We start from the raw sequence: 15,771 nt of genomic DNA on the forward strand, positions 1-15,771 counted from the left end.
CTGTGTTCCAGGTGTTCTCACAGCTGGCCCAGGGGAGCTGGGACCTGAACGAGAACACCAGGTAGAGGAGAGCCCAGGCTTCAATTAGAATGTAGATGAAGAAACACAGTGAAATGATCAGTTGCCCAAATCCAATTCCTACAGTGAAATACAAACCACAGTTTTTGAAACAGCACCTTTTGATGGACAAAACATTGGCAAAGGAAGGAAAATTGTAACTTCTTTGTGTAATAGCCCTATGTTTAAAGTGTGATTTGTGCCTTTTTTCTCCAGTTGATTGAACATTTTAGTTCAACTCACATCATCTCACCTTGTGCCAGTGGACACAGTTTCCTCCAGCAGGTGATGAATCCTTCCTGGGTGTACTGACCCACGGAGCTCTCCAGCAGGAACAGAGGTATCCCACACACCACAGCTAACAGACCATATGGCACCAGAAAGGCACCTGCAGTAAATACAGAGGTGTGTGTTGTCATGGAGATGATATATTGAATTATAAGTCTTAATTCACTCATCTCTCATCAATATGAAAGATTCCCAGTTGTAGTGTATAACATTCACCTCCACCATTCTTGTAGCAGAGGTAAGGAAATCTCCACACATTACCCAAACTGACCACATTTCCTGCAACAACCAGAAAATATTCTGTTTTATTTGCCCACTGTCCTCTGTTTCCATCCTTCATCTGATTTTCTCTTCTTCGTCTTTCTCTGGTCATCTCAGGATCAAGAGTTTAATTCCTTGTGTGTTCTCTTATTCCAAAGTACGAAAAACTGACATTTGCTGCTTTTATAATGTTTTCATCTGCTTAGACCCTGCCCACAAAAGAGAAATTTGAACATTTTTTACAACATGGATTGCACACTAAACCAGTAATTCCAGTGTTAAGGGCTGATGTTTGGTTTTGGTTTTGCTAAACCCAGAGAAGCAACCATAACCTGGTTTCAGTAACCCTGTTCATTAACCCTCACAGTCCCCCAAAAACTCAAACATATTTCTGTTTTATGTTTGTGGGACATTGAGGCAAATGCAGTTTCTCATTAGCACATTTGATTTCAAATAGGAAATAACGCTACCTACCCATGGCTGAACAGCAGGTAGACAAGGTGGCCGGTAGTAGTTGTGTAAAAGCAAGCTACTGTAAAAGTAGTATTTTTTCAGTTCTTTCAAACATAACAGCTGACCTGATTTTGATTTGTGAAGAAAAAGGCAATCCTGTTTGATTAATCTAAGATGCTTTAACCCCAGAGGATGAGAAAAAAAAAAGTTAGAAGAATTCTTTTGTAAATGTAATTAAACAAGCTACAAAAAAGGGGGAGATTTATCTGAAAGAAACAAAGAAGGCTTATTGTCAGACACATTTGTTTGTATTGAAGAACAACAAAAAACACTGCTGCAGACTCGATGATAACCCTGTATTTTATTTTTCAATGTTACCCAGTAAATGAGTGTGTTGAAAATGATAGAGAAGGGATTACAGTTTGAGAACAGAGTCTGTTGTGTCAGTAATACTCAAATTATAGGAATCTACATCCACATTCTCACAGGTATTTCCTTTTTAAAATTTTCATGGTGTTGTACATCATTTGCACAGAAATGGAATTTGAAATTTAATTTTACAATCTTTCCTACAACTTAACTCACTGTAAATTCCAAGGAGTAAATACAAGGAGATTAATTTTTATGCAACTCAACCATTTAGATTTTATTTTAAGTCTTAAAGTTATGCATAATTAAGGGTGTCGCTGCTTTGAGTGACAGGTGGGTGCCATCACAGTCTGCTAGCCGCTCAGTGTCTAACCGTCAGCTGTCCACTTGAGGTCACTTCACCCAATTACAGTTAGTGAACATGACCTCCAGGCAATGTCGTGGAATTCATGCCTTTAGGAGGATTATTCATGCAAATATCAGACAAATTATATAGTTTGCTGTGCGGTTAATTGAATGACAGAACGTGAGGAAGTCTGTGCTCCTGCTTTCTTGCCGTGGGCAAAATTCTAGAAAAGGGTAATTGTGAGGGTTAGTATAGGGTTATATGTTAAGGTTGGGGGAAACACTATCTGGTGTTAGAACAGACTTCGACACAACACCGGCATGTACCAAGCTTCAAAATCGCTCAAAAGAAACCTGTGGTTGACATCACTGGGGAGCGTACATGCATCTTTATTCACACTTTATGATTAAGACATTTTTAGATCAGTTCTACGTTAAACACTAGAATTCAATTCAATTCAATTCAGTTTTATTTGTATAGCGCCAAATCATAATGTACATTATCTCAAGGCACTTTACAGGGTAAGGTCAAGACCTTACTTTGTGGGAACTGTTGGGTTTTTCTCTGTAACAAAGAGCAGGCACTGCCCGGCCACCCACCCTGAGCCAGGGTGGGTGGCCGTCTGCCTCGACCGGTTGGGTTTAGGAGGAGAAAAGGGGGGTGGGGGGAGGAGAGAGGAGAAAAGAGAGAGAGAGAGAGTGACCAGGAACAGCTGTATAGGTAATGGTGTTATCAATAATAATGACAGATAACAGTATGATAGTTGACATTTCCATTCAAATTGACCTCAAAGGTCACACTAAGATGTCACTGCAGACGTCCTCAGTTCCAAACTTGTGCCCTCCTCTCCCAGTTTTCTCCTCTGCCAAGGTGGATTTTCAGTAGGACGACAAAGGACAGACAAACGCTGGAAGACAGGACAAGAACAAGATGGGTCAGTTTCCACATGAAATGTGCAACTTACAGGAGATAGTTCAAGTCCTTAAACATGCTGTGCCTTCACTTCAATGCACTAAATAGACTAAAAAGTTTGATTTCCTTATTTTTGTTTTTCAGTTATCTTGAGTGTGTGTGTGTGTGTGTGTGTGAATGTTAGAAGCACTCCACTGTAGATGTAAGTGCTGTATGTATGTGTGTGTGAGAATGGGTGAATGCGGCTCACGTTGTAAAGCGCTTTGAGTGGTCAATAAGACTAGAAAAGTGCTATATAAGCAGTCCATTTACCATTTATGACTTGTGAAAACTCTTTGAGCACTGACCTGTCTGAAGGTTCCCGGGGTCAAACACATCTGTCCAACTGCCCACAGTGGCACCATGAGAACAGAGGAGAGAGTCATGGTCCATCCCAGTGCATATGCCCAGTCAGGGTAAACATACCAGTCATTAACCCTGAGGTATTTGTAGTCACCCAGGTACAAGATGAAGGAAATCTGTGAAGGTGTAGAAACAGTTTCTTACACAGATAAAGACCATATTATGTTATTTCATCAAATATTTGAAGAAGATAATATAAACAAATCAAGAGAGTAATGATGACTTCTTAGTTTGTGTCTCAGTCTCAATGTAGTAAAGGTCTGAAACTGGCTGAATTTTTTTTTTTTTTTTTTTTTTTTGCAATTGCATTCATCCATTGCATGTCTGTAGAGCATAAAATTCATATACAGGGTGTTTGGTGTAATGCCAGTTTTCATCATCAAACTTTGTTTCTGTCTTTTTAAATCATACCTGATTATAAATAGTTGGTTATGGTAAATATTATCAACAATGGTATATAAGACTGATTAGATTCTTGGGCTCCAGAGACCATTCTTACTACAATTTTTTTCTGATTGTTGTTGTATTGTAGGTTTGAATTTACACAACTCTTGGAAGATAAATATGTAAAACTTCACTTGTACTGGATCAACAATTCTCACTCCAATTTAGTAGACGTAATAGAAGTTTGTGAAGTCATTGGCAGCCAGTGGTGAGAATCACAAAGATAATCTGTTCGATGTGTGAAAACCTCTCAGACTCACCACTGACAGCAGAGGAATGATGTATTTCCAGCACAGTTTAAAGAAAACAGATGGTCTCTGTCCTGTCATGTCCTTAATGATGTCAAGAAAGCAGTCAGCACCTGATGGAAGTTCAGATTTTACATTTAGTTCAGTTTCATATTTCAATTATACTGCAAAATGCTGAGACAAGAGTTTGATCCAGACAACTGGATGACCTGTTAAAAGGAACATTTGCTGTCATTCTGCAGATATAGTCAGCCTGAACAAAGCTACTGGATCCTTTTTATTGGTATATTTGACATTTTCAAATTAAGAATATTTCTGTTATTCTTAGTATTGTATAGATTACAACACAAATACTTTTATCATTTAATATATATGTCAAAATCATATAAAGTTAAACAATAAGTCAGCAGATATTTTACTTTTTTTTTTTCATGTTAAGTCAAATCCTATGAAAAGATGAAAATCACAGTCAGCACAGTGTAAGAATGGATGATATGCTCCTTCAGTTTATTTTGTTTAAATCACACATACACCGTCCTGCTGCTCCTTGGTTTTTTACAGGAGTTATTGACAATATTAACAAGAATATAAGTATAGAATAATGGCAATTATATGTAAGAAATATGTCATTTTTACCAAATATCCAGCCCACTGCCACGCACTGAGATATAGCCATGAAATTCTGACAGACTCTGGTTGAGCCATAGAAATCAATGAGTTGAAATACATATATTCCTCCCTAAAGCAGAAACAGACAAGATTTTAAAAATAGGCATAGCTTGGAAGACAATGTAGGCTGTTTAGTAAAATGTAATAATGTCAAATTTTTTTAGTGGAAATATTTTTGTTTTACTTCAGTAACCAGGGTCAGTTGTATGAGGAAGCTGGATAAACAGATGATGAGAACGAAGAGCTCGTGCCTCAGAGGTGCACGGAGCAACTTTGGAAACAAGTCGGTCACTGTGGTGATAAAACTCTCCACTATCACAAACTGTAGACAAAAAAATATCATGAGTAAATTTCAGTTTTACATGCCTGAAATGTGTCTGCAATTAATCACAAAGTAATTCAATAAATGATCTTACATGTGAGTCAACAGTCAGCAGAATCAGCATCAGGAAGAAGCAGACAGTCCAGAACTGTGGTAAAGGCATCATAGCTGTTGCCTGAGGATAGGCAATGAAGGCCAAACCTGGACCTGTTTGGACAAGAAGTTTGATATATTTCTTCATTTTGGGACCAGAATTGCCGTTTGCCGTAAAGGTCTGAATATTTGCACTCAAATGAATTCTGATATTTACCTGATTCAACCACAGTGTCAACGGGAAGATCCAGTTTCTGAGCCATGAATCCAAGTACAGAGAAGACGACAAATCCAGCAACAAAACTGGTCCCACAGTTCAGGAGACACAGCCAAAAGCAGTCTCTGGAGGTAAATAAGTATGTCTGAGTGAAATGTATTTAATATTCTTGTAATTCAAAAATTTCACAGTATTCTTTGTAGTCTATTTGATTTTTTGACAAACTACCTCTTTGCGCTCTATTGATACATTAATATTATTCATACTCACAATAAGACTCTCAAGACACAACATAACCCCGACGAGGCACAACCAACACCAAGTGAAAACCTGTCTAGCACATATGATAGTTCTATTTAATAATGTTATTTATTTAATAACTGAAAAAAGGAAATTCTTCATTATTCAATCCTCTAAGTCACAAACGAAATAAAATAAAAGTGGGATGAAATAGTTTGCTGTATCCAATTCCTGTCTTCAAAAAACACAACAAGAAATATCTTTTAAACAAGAAATTCATAATTATACTTACTTGTAACAGTTGTTGTTGTGCTGATTATAGCTGCCCAGAACAGTCAGAATCCCTGTTGTCAGGCTATGGGAGAACAATATTTGAGATCCTGCATCTATCCACACCTGTAGTGTAAGAAAATGTCTTTCTACAATGGTTGAAATCACAGTGGAAGGATTGTATTGTAAAGATCCCACAAAAGAAGATGCAGGATGCCAGTCATTTCCCAAACAGTACATATAACCCAACACAATGAAGCATCTAAATAAAGGTCTCGGTTTGCTGTCAGGATCAAACCCCTGCTTTTGGGCTGCATTTGACAAATTTTGTGACTTTTTGAAACAGACAAAACAGCTCAACAATCACCTGCTTGATGCATTTTAACTCCTCTGCAGGTGTGCAGAGGAGTTAAAATGCATCAATATCACAAAATGACAACCCATTTGGTGAGAGTGTCCTAAGGTGTGTGCCCTTATCCCCCATTTGTATTACTCATCATGTCCAGACAACACAGACACTGGAAAAACTGAGGTCTTGGGGATAGATCATGGAGACAGTGTGAAAGAGACTGTGGCTGCAGGCTGTTTGCCTTGGGCATGTCCAGTCAGAATGAGTATAAATGTGTTTGCCTTTAGACATGGATGGAAGACACATCACACAGGTATTACCTAATTGGTTGAAACCCCCAAAAATGACTTAAAAGCAGTAGGATTTCACTTATTTTTGTCTTTAGTGATTCTAAAGTTAGGATTACTTAAACTGGTCACCTGAAGGTTAGCCAAACGGTTCAAATCTGGATACAGGTAATAGTAAACTCCTTGCCAAGCTCCAGGTAGAGTCAGGCCCCTGATGAGAAGGACCATGAGCATCACATAGGGGAATGTGGCTGTAAAATATGCCACCTGAAAAGAAAATGACATTTCTGAATAATAAGTTCTCATGGGCAAAAGATGATTCTATGCACCACAAATCGATAAAGAATTCAAATATTTCCACAGGACCTTTCCAGAGGATCTGACACCTTTCCAGATACTGAAGTAGCAGAACACCCAGCAGGCCAGAAGACACAAGGCAAGATCCCACCTCACACTGCCCAGCTCCTCAATTCCTCCAGACATGGCCAGTACACGTCGTCTCAAGAGAAATATAAGAGGTGATTATAATGTGACATAAACTGCTGTAGAGGCACATATGAGGTTTGTAGTAGTGTGAAGAACGTCTTGAGATATCAGTCTATTTATTTATAATTCAGCATGACTTTGAATCACAATAACCAGTTTTGCAAATATTAAAGGATACTGTTTAAACATGTTCTACTGTTGTTGGATCTAACACGGTTTTTTATCTTACTTTGAACAATCAATTGTGTTCGATCTTTTTTTAATTTTGTTTTCTTCACCAAAGGTCTCAAACTCTGGAACCTTCTACTGCAATCACTGAAAAAAATGTAAACTTGAAGTCAGAACTGTCATTGTGTATTTGCAAACTTGTATCACAACACAAGTACCTTTTTAACATTGTGAACCTGCAATATGTTCAGAGTTCAGAACTTTTTGGAGTTTTAATTTCAAAACACAGACTGAAAAATAATGTATCAAAAGTGAAGCAGTGACAAAACAGTATTTCATCATGGTTCATCAGACAAAAGAGAAATTTGACTCACTCCCAGAACTCAGTTGCAGCAGAGGTGGTGTTGGTCTGATTTGCTGTAACATTCGATGAGGTCTGTAGACTGAGACATTGAGCTGAGTTTGGGAACAAAGAAAGATTCCATTGAGGTGAACTGGAGAGACTGTTGGGACCCTGGAGGCTCAACCCCAAAGTCTTACCTGTGTTCCAGGTGTTCTCACAGCTGGCCCAGGGGAGCTGGGACCTGAACGAGAACACCAGGTAGAGGAGAGCCCAGGCTTCAATTAGAATGTAGATGAAGGCACACAGTGACATGATCAGTTGCCCAAATCCAATTCCTGCAGGGAAATACAAACCACAGTTTTTAAAATAGAACAATTGATGGACAAAACATTGGCAAAGATGTTTGAGTGATTTCTCTGAAATTGTAATTTCTTGTCTTTGTGTAATAGCCTTATTTTTACACAGTGATTTGTGCCCTTTTTTTCTCGTGTTGATTTCAATTCAATTCAATTTTATTTGTATCGCGCCAAATCATAATATATATTATCTCAAGGCACTTTACAGGGTAAGGTCAAGACCTTACTTTGTTACAGAGAAAAACCCAACAGTTCCCACAAAGAGCAAGCACTTGGCAACAGGGGGGAGGAAAAACTCCCTTTTCACAGGAAGAAACCTCCAACAGAACCGGGCTCAGGGTGGGCAGCCGTCTGCTTCGACCGGTTGGGTTTAGGAGGAGAAAAAAAGGGGGTCGGGGGGAAGAGAGAGAGAGACCAGGAACAGCTGTATAGGTAATGGTGTTTTCAATAATAATGACAGATAACAGTGGTTAATAGTAAAGATGAGTAGTGGTGGATCTGGATCCCGCTGCTCCAGAGGCAGAGAGACCTGCAGAATGAGGACAGAGAGAGGGAGAGAGAGGAGAAGCACAAACTACGGGGGAGAGAAAAAAAATACAAAGTTAATGGCTTAAAGCAGTCAAGAGAGAAAGAGAGAGAGAGCAAAGTGCATCATGGGAATCCCCCAGCAGTCTAGCTCGAGAGCAGCATAACTCAGGGATGGTTCAGGACATACCCGAGCCAGCCCGAACTATAAGCTTTATCAAAGAGGATAGTTTTAAGCCTGATCTTAAAGGTAGAGAGAGTGTCTGCCTCCCGAACCCACACTGGGTACACAAGTAGAACTGCATCTTGAGAGCACATTTTAGTTCATTTCACATCATCTCACCTTGTGCCAGTGGACACATTTTCCTCCATGATGTAATGTATCCTTCCTGGGTGTACTGACCAATGGAGCTCTCCAGTAGGAACAGAGGTATCCCACACACCACAGCTAACAAAATACATGGCAGCAGAAAGGCACCTGTCATAAATACAGAGGCATGTGTTGTCATGGAAATGATACATTAAATCATATGTCTAAATTCACCCATCTTTCATCAATATGAAAGATTCCCAGTTGCAGTGTATAATATTCACCTCCACCATTTTTGTAGGAGATGTAAGGAAATCTCCACACATTACCCAAACCGACCACATTTCCTGCAACAACCAGAAAATATTCCGTTTTATTTGCCCACTGTCCTCTGTCTCCATCCTTCATCTGATTTTCTCTTCTTTGTCTTTCTCTGGTCATCTCAGGATCAAGAGTTTAATTCCTTGTGTGTTCTGTTATTCCAAAGTACGAAAAACTGACATATGCTGCTTTTATAATGTCTTCATCTGACTACACCCTGCCTACAAAAGAAAAATTGTTATAGACATAACATTGACACACTAACCAGTAATTCCAGTGTTAAGGGCTGATGTTTGGTTTTGGTTTTGTCAGGAGCAACCATAACCTGGTTTCAGTAACCCTGTTGAATTCATAGTCCCTCAAGAACTCAGTAAAATTTGATTTCAAATGGGAAATAAAAAACAGTATAACGCTTTTTATCCTCTTTTCACTTGGATTGATCATATATAAACTCTGCGCTGCTCTCATTAGGTCCTTTAGCTATTTACACACACACAAAAAAACCCCCTGATCACCATATTTTACACTACCTGCCCAGGGCTGAGCAGCAGGTAGACAAGGTAGCTGGTAGTGGTTGTGTCAAATCAAGCGACTGTACAAGTAGTATTTTTCAGCTCTTTCAAATATAAAAACTTACCTGATTTTGTTTTGTGAGGAAAAGGGCAATTCAGTTTAACTCATCTAAGATACTTCAAAGGCAGAGGATGAGAAAAAAAAGTCAGAAGAAATCTGTTCCAAATATAATGAAACAATCTAAGAAAGGGTGGATTTGTCAAAAAGAAATGAATGACAATCGTGTCAGACATATTTATTTGCAGTAAAAAATAACAAACACTGCTGCAGACTTTGTGATGATCTTTTTATTTGTATTTTTCAATGTGACCGAACAAAACAGTATAGTGTTGAAAATGTTAGAGAAGGGATTTCAGTTTAAGAACAAATTACAAGTATGTTGTGTAAATAATGCTCAAATTATAGTTATCTACATCCACATTTTGACAGATATATTTACTTTTTTAAAATTAAAGCTTTGCTTCCACTTAACTCACTGTAAATTTATATGAATAAATGCTTTTAAGACCTAAAATGTCAAAAACAAGTGTACCACCATCACAAGGCAATGTCACTAATCCACACTTTGTTGCAGCCAAACATGGTAACATTCAAAACCTTTAAGTGTAAGACCCCAACTTTTGCCCAAATCTGAACAAAAGGGCTGCTTCACCACAACCATATGAGCAAAGCATGCAGCCAGTGCTTACTGTCATGATGAATTATACATGTTTCAGTTACTTATTTGATTTGCATCTCACAAAATGTCAGAAAGAAATACTGAGAAACACCCATCACAAGGTCCCACAGCACAAGCTGACATCTTCAAATGACTTGCTTTTATCAAACATCTGTCATTAAAAGATATTCAAGTTCAAACAATTTTAAACAGTAAAAGCTTTTTGTTTGATAAATGGCTTAAATGATCTACTGATAGCTATGTGAACTCTAACCCAAACTCTGGGGATGAAAAGTGAAGCCAAAACACTTAAGTGCCAAAAACTGCATTTCCAGACTCCTATGTTAAAAGGCCCAAATTCATAGCAGAAATAAACATGTTTAAAACCTGGTGCGAAAAACGGTTTTGGTCTCAATAGTTAATTTCTCCCTTCATGACAACTGCATGGGGGTAAATTTTTATATAACTCACCTGTTTAAATTTCATTTTAAGGCTTTAATTTATGCATAATTGAGGGTGTGGCCGCTTTGATTGACAAGTGGGAGCCATCACAGTCCGCTAGCTGCTCAGTGTTTAGCCATTAGCTGTCTGTTCATGTTCACTTCATCCAAGTACAATTAGTGAATGTGACCTCCAGGCAATGTTCATGGTGTTCATGCCTTTTGGAGGATTTTTCATGCAAATATCGGATAAATACTATGCTTTGCTGTGCAGTTAATGGACTGACAGAACATGAGGAAGTCTGTGCTCCTGCTTTTTTGAGGTGAGTAAAAGTCTAGTATTATTTTATTGAGACACTGGCACTAATTCGAAAGTATCCGTGCCTGTGCTAACCATACCTGACTTCTTAGCTTAGCCTGTTAACTAGATATTTAGCCAGCAAAAGTATTAGCCTTTGCCTAGCATCGAGCAAGATGCTCAGCTGTGCTAACAATGCTAACAGGTGCATATGCTTGCCGCAGTTGTTTAACTGGTGTTGTGGCGAAGTCTGTTCCCCCATCAGATAGTGTTTCCCTCCTATTACAACTATGTTTCCTATTATATCCCCACTTGAAGGTTAGGGTTAGTATAAGGATACAGGTTAAGGTTGAGGAAACACTATCTGACGGTTGAACAGACACAACACTGGCATGCACCAAAATTTCGGCTCCACACAAGCCAGAACTCTGGCGAAAAGGAGCAGCTATTTAGAAACCTGTGATTGATATCACAGAGGAGGGTGCATGCATCTATATTCACACTTTATGATTTAGACATATTTTGTATACTTTTACTTCAAAGGTCACACTAAGCTGTCACTGCAGACGTCCTCAGTTCCAAACTTGTGCCCTCCTCTCCCAGTTTTCTCTTCTGCCAAGGTGGATTGTCAGCAGGACGACAAAGGACAGACAAACGCTGGAAGACAGGACAAGAACAAGAAAGGTCAGTTTCACTTACAGGAGACATTTCAGGTTCTTAAACATGCTGTGCCTTCACTTCAATGCACTAAATAGACTAAAAAGTTTGACTTCCTTATTATTGTTTTCAGTTTTAATTTTCATTTGCCAACTTTCAAGGTGTTTTTTTGTCATTTTTATGCAAACTGCTCTCAAGTTATTACACAGACTTATCTCCTGGTTTATGACTTGTGTGACTCTTTGAGCACTGACCTGTCTGAAGGTTCCTGGGGTCAAACACATCTGTCCAGCTGCCCACAGTGGCACCATGAGAACAGAGGAGAGAGTCATGGTCCATCCTAGTGCATAAGCCCAGTCAGGGTAAACATACCAGTCGTTAACCCTGAGGTGTTTGTCGTCAACCAGGTACGAGATGAAGGAAATCTGTGAAGGTGTGGAGACAGTGTTTTACACAGATAAAGACCATATTATGTTATTCCATTAAAAATGAGGAAGCTATTGTAGACAAATCAAGATAGTAATGAAGACATTCTTAGTTTGTGCCTCTCAGTGTAGTCAAGGTCTGAAACTGCTTGGTTTTTATGCCTAGGTATACTGTTTTCAGGTTTTCTGTCTGTCCCAATCTCGTGGACACATATCTCAATCACGCCTTGATGGAATTTCTTCAAAAAACATTCATGTGGACTCAAGGATGAATTGATTATATTTTGGTAATCAAAGGTCATAGTGACCTAACAAAACACCTTGAAGGAACTAATTCATATTTCAAACAAATGTCCTCTTGGACTCAAGGATGAAGTGATTAGATTTTGGTGGGCAAAAGTCAAGATCGCAGTGACCTCGCAAAACATGATTTTGGCTTTATGAACACAATATCTCAAGAATTCCTCAAGGGAATCCCGTCAAACTTGGCACAAATGTCAGCTTAGACTCAAGGACAAACTGATGAGAGTCAAGGGCAAACTGTTCAAGGTCAGTGTGACCTCACAGAACACTTTTTAGCCATTACTCAAGACTTAACACAACAATTTCGCAAAAACGGTTATTATTTTATATGACTGATAAACAGGGATGTAATCTCAAACTAGCTGCAGAGGCTTGCAAACGCAAGGCAGTTTTTTTCATAAAATTCATATACTGGGTGTCAATCTTTGTTTCTGTCTTTTTAAATCATGCCTGACTATTAATAGTTGGCTATGGTAATTCTTATCAGCAAAGGTATATAAGACTGATTAGATTCTCGGGCTGCAGAGACCATTCATAATACTATTTTTTCCTGAATGCTGTTGTATTGTAGGCCTAAATTAACACAACCCCTGGAAGAAAAATATGTAAAAATTCACCTGTACAATCTCACTTAAATTTAGTAGATGTAACGGAAGTTTTTAAAGTCATTGGCAGCCAGTGGTGAGAATCACAAACATAAACTGTTTAATGTGTGAAAACCTCTCAGACTCACTGATAACAGCACAGGATTGATGTATTTCCAGCACAGTTTGAAGAAAACAGATGGTCTCTGTCCTGTCATGTCCTTTATGATGTTAAGAAAGTGGTCAGCACCTGATGGAAGTTCAGATTGTACATTTTGTGCAGTTTCATATTTTGACTGCCAAATGTTAAGTCTACTGGATCCTTTTTTCCTTTTTATTGGTATATGTGACATTTTCAAATTAAGAATATTTCTGTAATTCCTAGTATTGGGTTTAACATTTAGAGATTGGAATACCAGATACTATACACATACTTTTTGTTGTTCAATTTTGTCAAAATCACATAAAGTTAGCAGAAAATATCTGCTGACTTTCTGTAATTCTTTGTATTGTGTTTAACCTTTAGTGATTGCAATAATATTGTCAATAGTGTCAAAATCACATAAAATTAATTAGTCAGCAGATATTTTACATTTTTCTTCCTGTCAAATCCCATAAAAAGATCAAAAGCAAAATGGTTAAAATCAATCCTACTAACAAGTATTGTCTGTATATGCAAAACCTCATGTATCTGATTCCTCTGGAGCATAGAGCTCCAGGATTTATTGACAGTAAAAAGTGTACAAGTATAGAATAATGGCAGTGATACAGTACATAAGAAATAAATTATTTTTACCAAATATCCAGCCCACTGCCACGCACTGAGATATGGCTATGAAATTCTGGCAGACTCTGGTCGAGCCATAGAAATCAATGAGTTGGAATACATATATTCCTCCCTAAAGCAGAAAGAGACAAGGTTTGACAAATATGCATGATTTGGAAAACATTGTATTTAATTTAATGAAATATAATAATGTCCAATTTTTAGTGGAAATATTTTTGTTTTACTTCAGTAACCAGGGTCAGTTGTATGAGGAAGCTGGATAAACAGATGATGAGGACAAAGATCTCATGCCTCACTGGACCACGGAGCAACTTCGGAAACAGGTCGATCACTGTGGTGATAAAACTCTCCACTATCACAAACTGTAGACAAAAAAATATTATGAGTAAATTTGAGTTCTACATGCCTGACATGTGCCTGCTATTAATCACAAGGTAACTCGACAAATGATCTTACATGTGTGTCAACAGTCAGCAGAATCAGCATCAGGAAGAAGCAGACGGTCCAGAACTGTGGTAAAGGCATCATAGCTGTTGCCTGAGGATAGGCAATGAAGGCCAAACCTGGACCTGTGGTTTGGAGAAGAAGGTTGATATAATTCTTCATTTTGGGACCAGAAAACATTAATTAATTCATTTGCTTGGTTCATTTGCTGTAAAGATCTTAAACATTGCACTCAAATGAATCCTGATATTTACCTGATTCAACCACAGTGTCGACAGTAACACCCTGTTTCTGAGCCATGAATCCAAGTACAGAGAAGACAACAAGTCCAGCAACAAAACTGGTCCCACTGTTCAGTAGACAGAACCAAAAGCAGTCTCTGGAGGTCAAGGTAAGATAAAATACTTGTGAAACATTAATATTGTGTTCGTTCAAACATTCCATATTTTGTCTGTAGTCAGTTGTTTAATTTTTGACCCACTTACTCTTTACTGTTTTTTGACACATCTATGTACAACAACAAAAATGTCTTCTATAACCAAAGTAGTAGGATCATCGGAGTTGTTGATATCTCATCCTCATTAGCCACTGTATTGTGACAGTTGCTACTCTTCCTTGGGTCCCCATTAATTTATAAGCAATACTTCAATGACAACAGATACATCAAGACATACAATATCACACATTCATACTCACAATAAGACTCACAATACAACACAACCCTACGACACAGCAACCAACAAGTCAAGTCACAAACAAAATAATATAGGGTGGTGAAATAGCTTGTTGTATCCATTTCCTGTCTTCAAAAAAACATAACAAATGAGAAAAATATTTTAAACAAGAAAGTCACAGTCAAACTTACTTGTAACAGTTGTTGTTGTACTCATTGTAGCTGCACAGAACACTCAGAGCCCCTATAGTCAGGCTATAGGAGAAAAATATTTGAGATCCTGCCTCGATCCACACCTGTAATGTAAGAAAAAAGTCTGTCTACAAAAGATGAAGCCACAGTGGAAGGATTGTATTGTAAAGATCCCACAATAGAAGATGCAGGATGCCAGCCACTTCCCAAACAGTATATATAACCCAACACAATGAAGCATCTAAATGAAGGTCTCAGTTTGGTGTCAGGATCAAACCCCTGCTTTTGGGTTGCATTTGACCAAAAACAGGGGGACAGCTCAACAGTCACATCTGATTGGTGCAGCATTCAGCCAGGTGTGCAAAGGTGTTAAAATGCATTTCTCACAATATGACAAACCATTCGGGGAGAGTTTTCTAAGATGCATACCCTTATCCCCCATTTGTACAACTCATCATGTCAAGACAACACAGACTGTGGCTGCAGGCTTTTTGACTCTAGTATATCCATATGGTTGGAAGACACATCACACATATATGACCTTGTTAGATTAAAACCCTGCCGAAATGACTTAAAACAGACTTGGACTTAGGCAATTATTTTTGTCTTTAGTGATTCTAAAGTTAGCATCAAAAAAACTGGTCACCTTTAGGTTAGCCAAACGGGTCAATTCTGGATGCAGGTAATAGTAAACTCCTTGCCAAGCTCCAGGTAGAGTCAGGCCCCTGATGAGAAGGACCATGAGCATCACATAGGGGAACGTGGCTGTAAAATATGCCACCTGAAAGGAAAAGGAAATTTCTGAATAATAAGTTCTCATGGGCTATAGATGATTCTATGCTCCACAAGTAGATAAAGAATTCAAATATTTCCACAGGACCTTTCCAGAGGATCTGACACCTTTCCAGATACTGAAGTAGCAGAACACCCAGCAGGCCAGAAGACACAAGGCAAGATCCCACCTCACACTGCCCAGCTCCTCAATTCCTCCAGACATGGCC

General features: G+C 38.5%; 2 protein-coding genes and 1 long non-coding RNA gene across 5 annotated transcripts in view; 1 reads left to right on the plus strand and 2 right to left on the minus strand.

Annotated features, from left to right (window-relative positions):
• LOC139629157 (sodium- and chloride-dependent GABA transporter 3-like) overlaps positions 1–4,585 on the minus strand; it is a 10,756-nt gene extending 6,171 nt beyond the window's left edge. Inside the window, exons 1-5 of the mRNA XM_071491601.1 lie at positions 3,793–4,585; positions 3,034–3,204; positions 562–2,681; positions 311–445; positions 1–138 (exon numbers count right to left, since the gene is read on the minus strand). Coding sequence (XP_071347702.1) covers positions 1–138; positions 311–445; positions 562–718 — 430 coding nt within the window. The 5' untranslated portion in view covers positions 719–2,681; positions 3,034–3,204; positions 3,793–4,585. The remainder of the gene's footprint in view (positions 139–310; positions 446–561; positions 2,682–3,033; positions 3,205–3,792) is intronic.
• The window catches only part of LOC139629158 (uncharacterized), an 11,322-nt gene extending 4,580 nt beyond the window's left edge, over positions 1–6,742 (plus strand). The window contains exons 5-8 of one of the 3 annotated variants that reach the window (XR_011692915.1): positions 12–462; positions 2,628–2,708; positions 5,097–5,212; positions 6,591–6,742. This is a non-coding gene — a long non-coding RNA (uncharacterized lncRNA). The remainder of the gene's footprint in view (positions 1–11; positions 463–2,627; positions 2,709–5,096; positions 5,213–6,590) is intronic. The other 2 variants (XR_011692917.1, XR_011692916.1) reach the window with 2 other exon arrangements.
• Positions 6,743–13,661: 6,919 nt separating this feature from the next.
• On the minus strand, positions 13,662–15,767 carry LOC139629643 (sodium- and chloride-dependent GABA transporter 2-like). Its single transcript, XM_071492387.1, has 6 exons — positions 15,651–15,767; positions 15,417–15,551; positions 14,771–14,874; positions 14,160–14,284; positions 13,918–14,030; positions 13,662–13,823 (listed from the first exon to the last, which is right to left on the minus strand). The coding sequence occupies exons 1-6, from the start codon at positions 15,765–15,767 to the stop codon at positions 13,662–13,664; spliced, it is 756 nt and encodes a 251-aa protein (XP_071348488.1).
• Between the last annotated feature and the right edge of the window lie 4 nt (positions 15,768–15,771).

The sequence above is a fragment of the Trachinotus anak genome, unplaced genomic scaffold (genome assembly GCF_046630095.1).
Source record: "Trachinotus anak isolate AG129_WGS33_773 ecotype Australia unplaced genomic scaffold, CSIRO_AGI_Tana_v1 ptg000012l, whole genome shotgun sequence".
Taxonomy (NCBI): Eukaryota; Metazoa; Chordata; class Actinopteri; order Carangiformes; family Carangidae; genus Trachinotus; species Trachinotus anak.

Excerpts from the sequence above, each read along its gene's own strand:
- LOC139629643 (XM_071492387.1), bottom strand. The coding sequence starts at position 15,767 with ATGTCTGGAGGAATTGAGGAGCTGGGCAGTGTGAGGTGGGATCTTGCC. Across the intron at positions 15,552-15,650 it reads GTGTCAGATCCTCTGGAAAG|GTGGCATATTTTACAGCCAC; the intron begins GTCCTGTGGAAA and ends TTTTCCTTTCAG. Across the intron at positions 14,875-15,416 it reads CCCGTTTGGCTAACCTAAAG|GTGTGGATCGAGGCAGGATC; the intron begins GTGACCAGTTTT and ends CTTACATTACAG.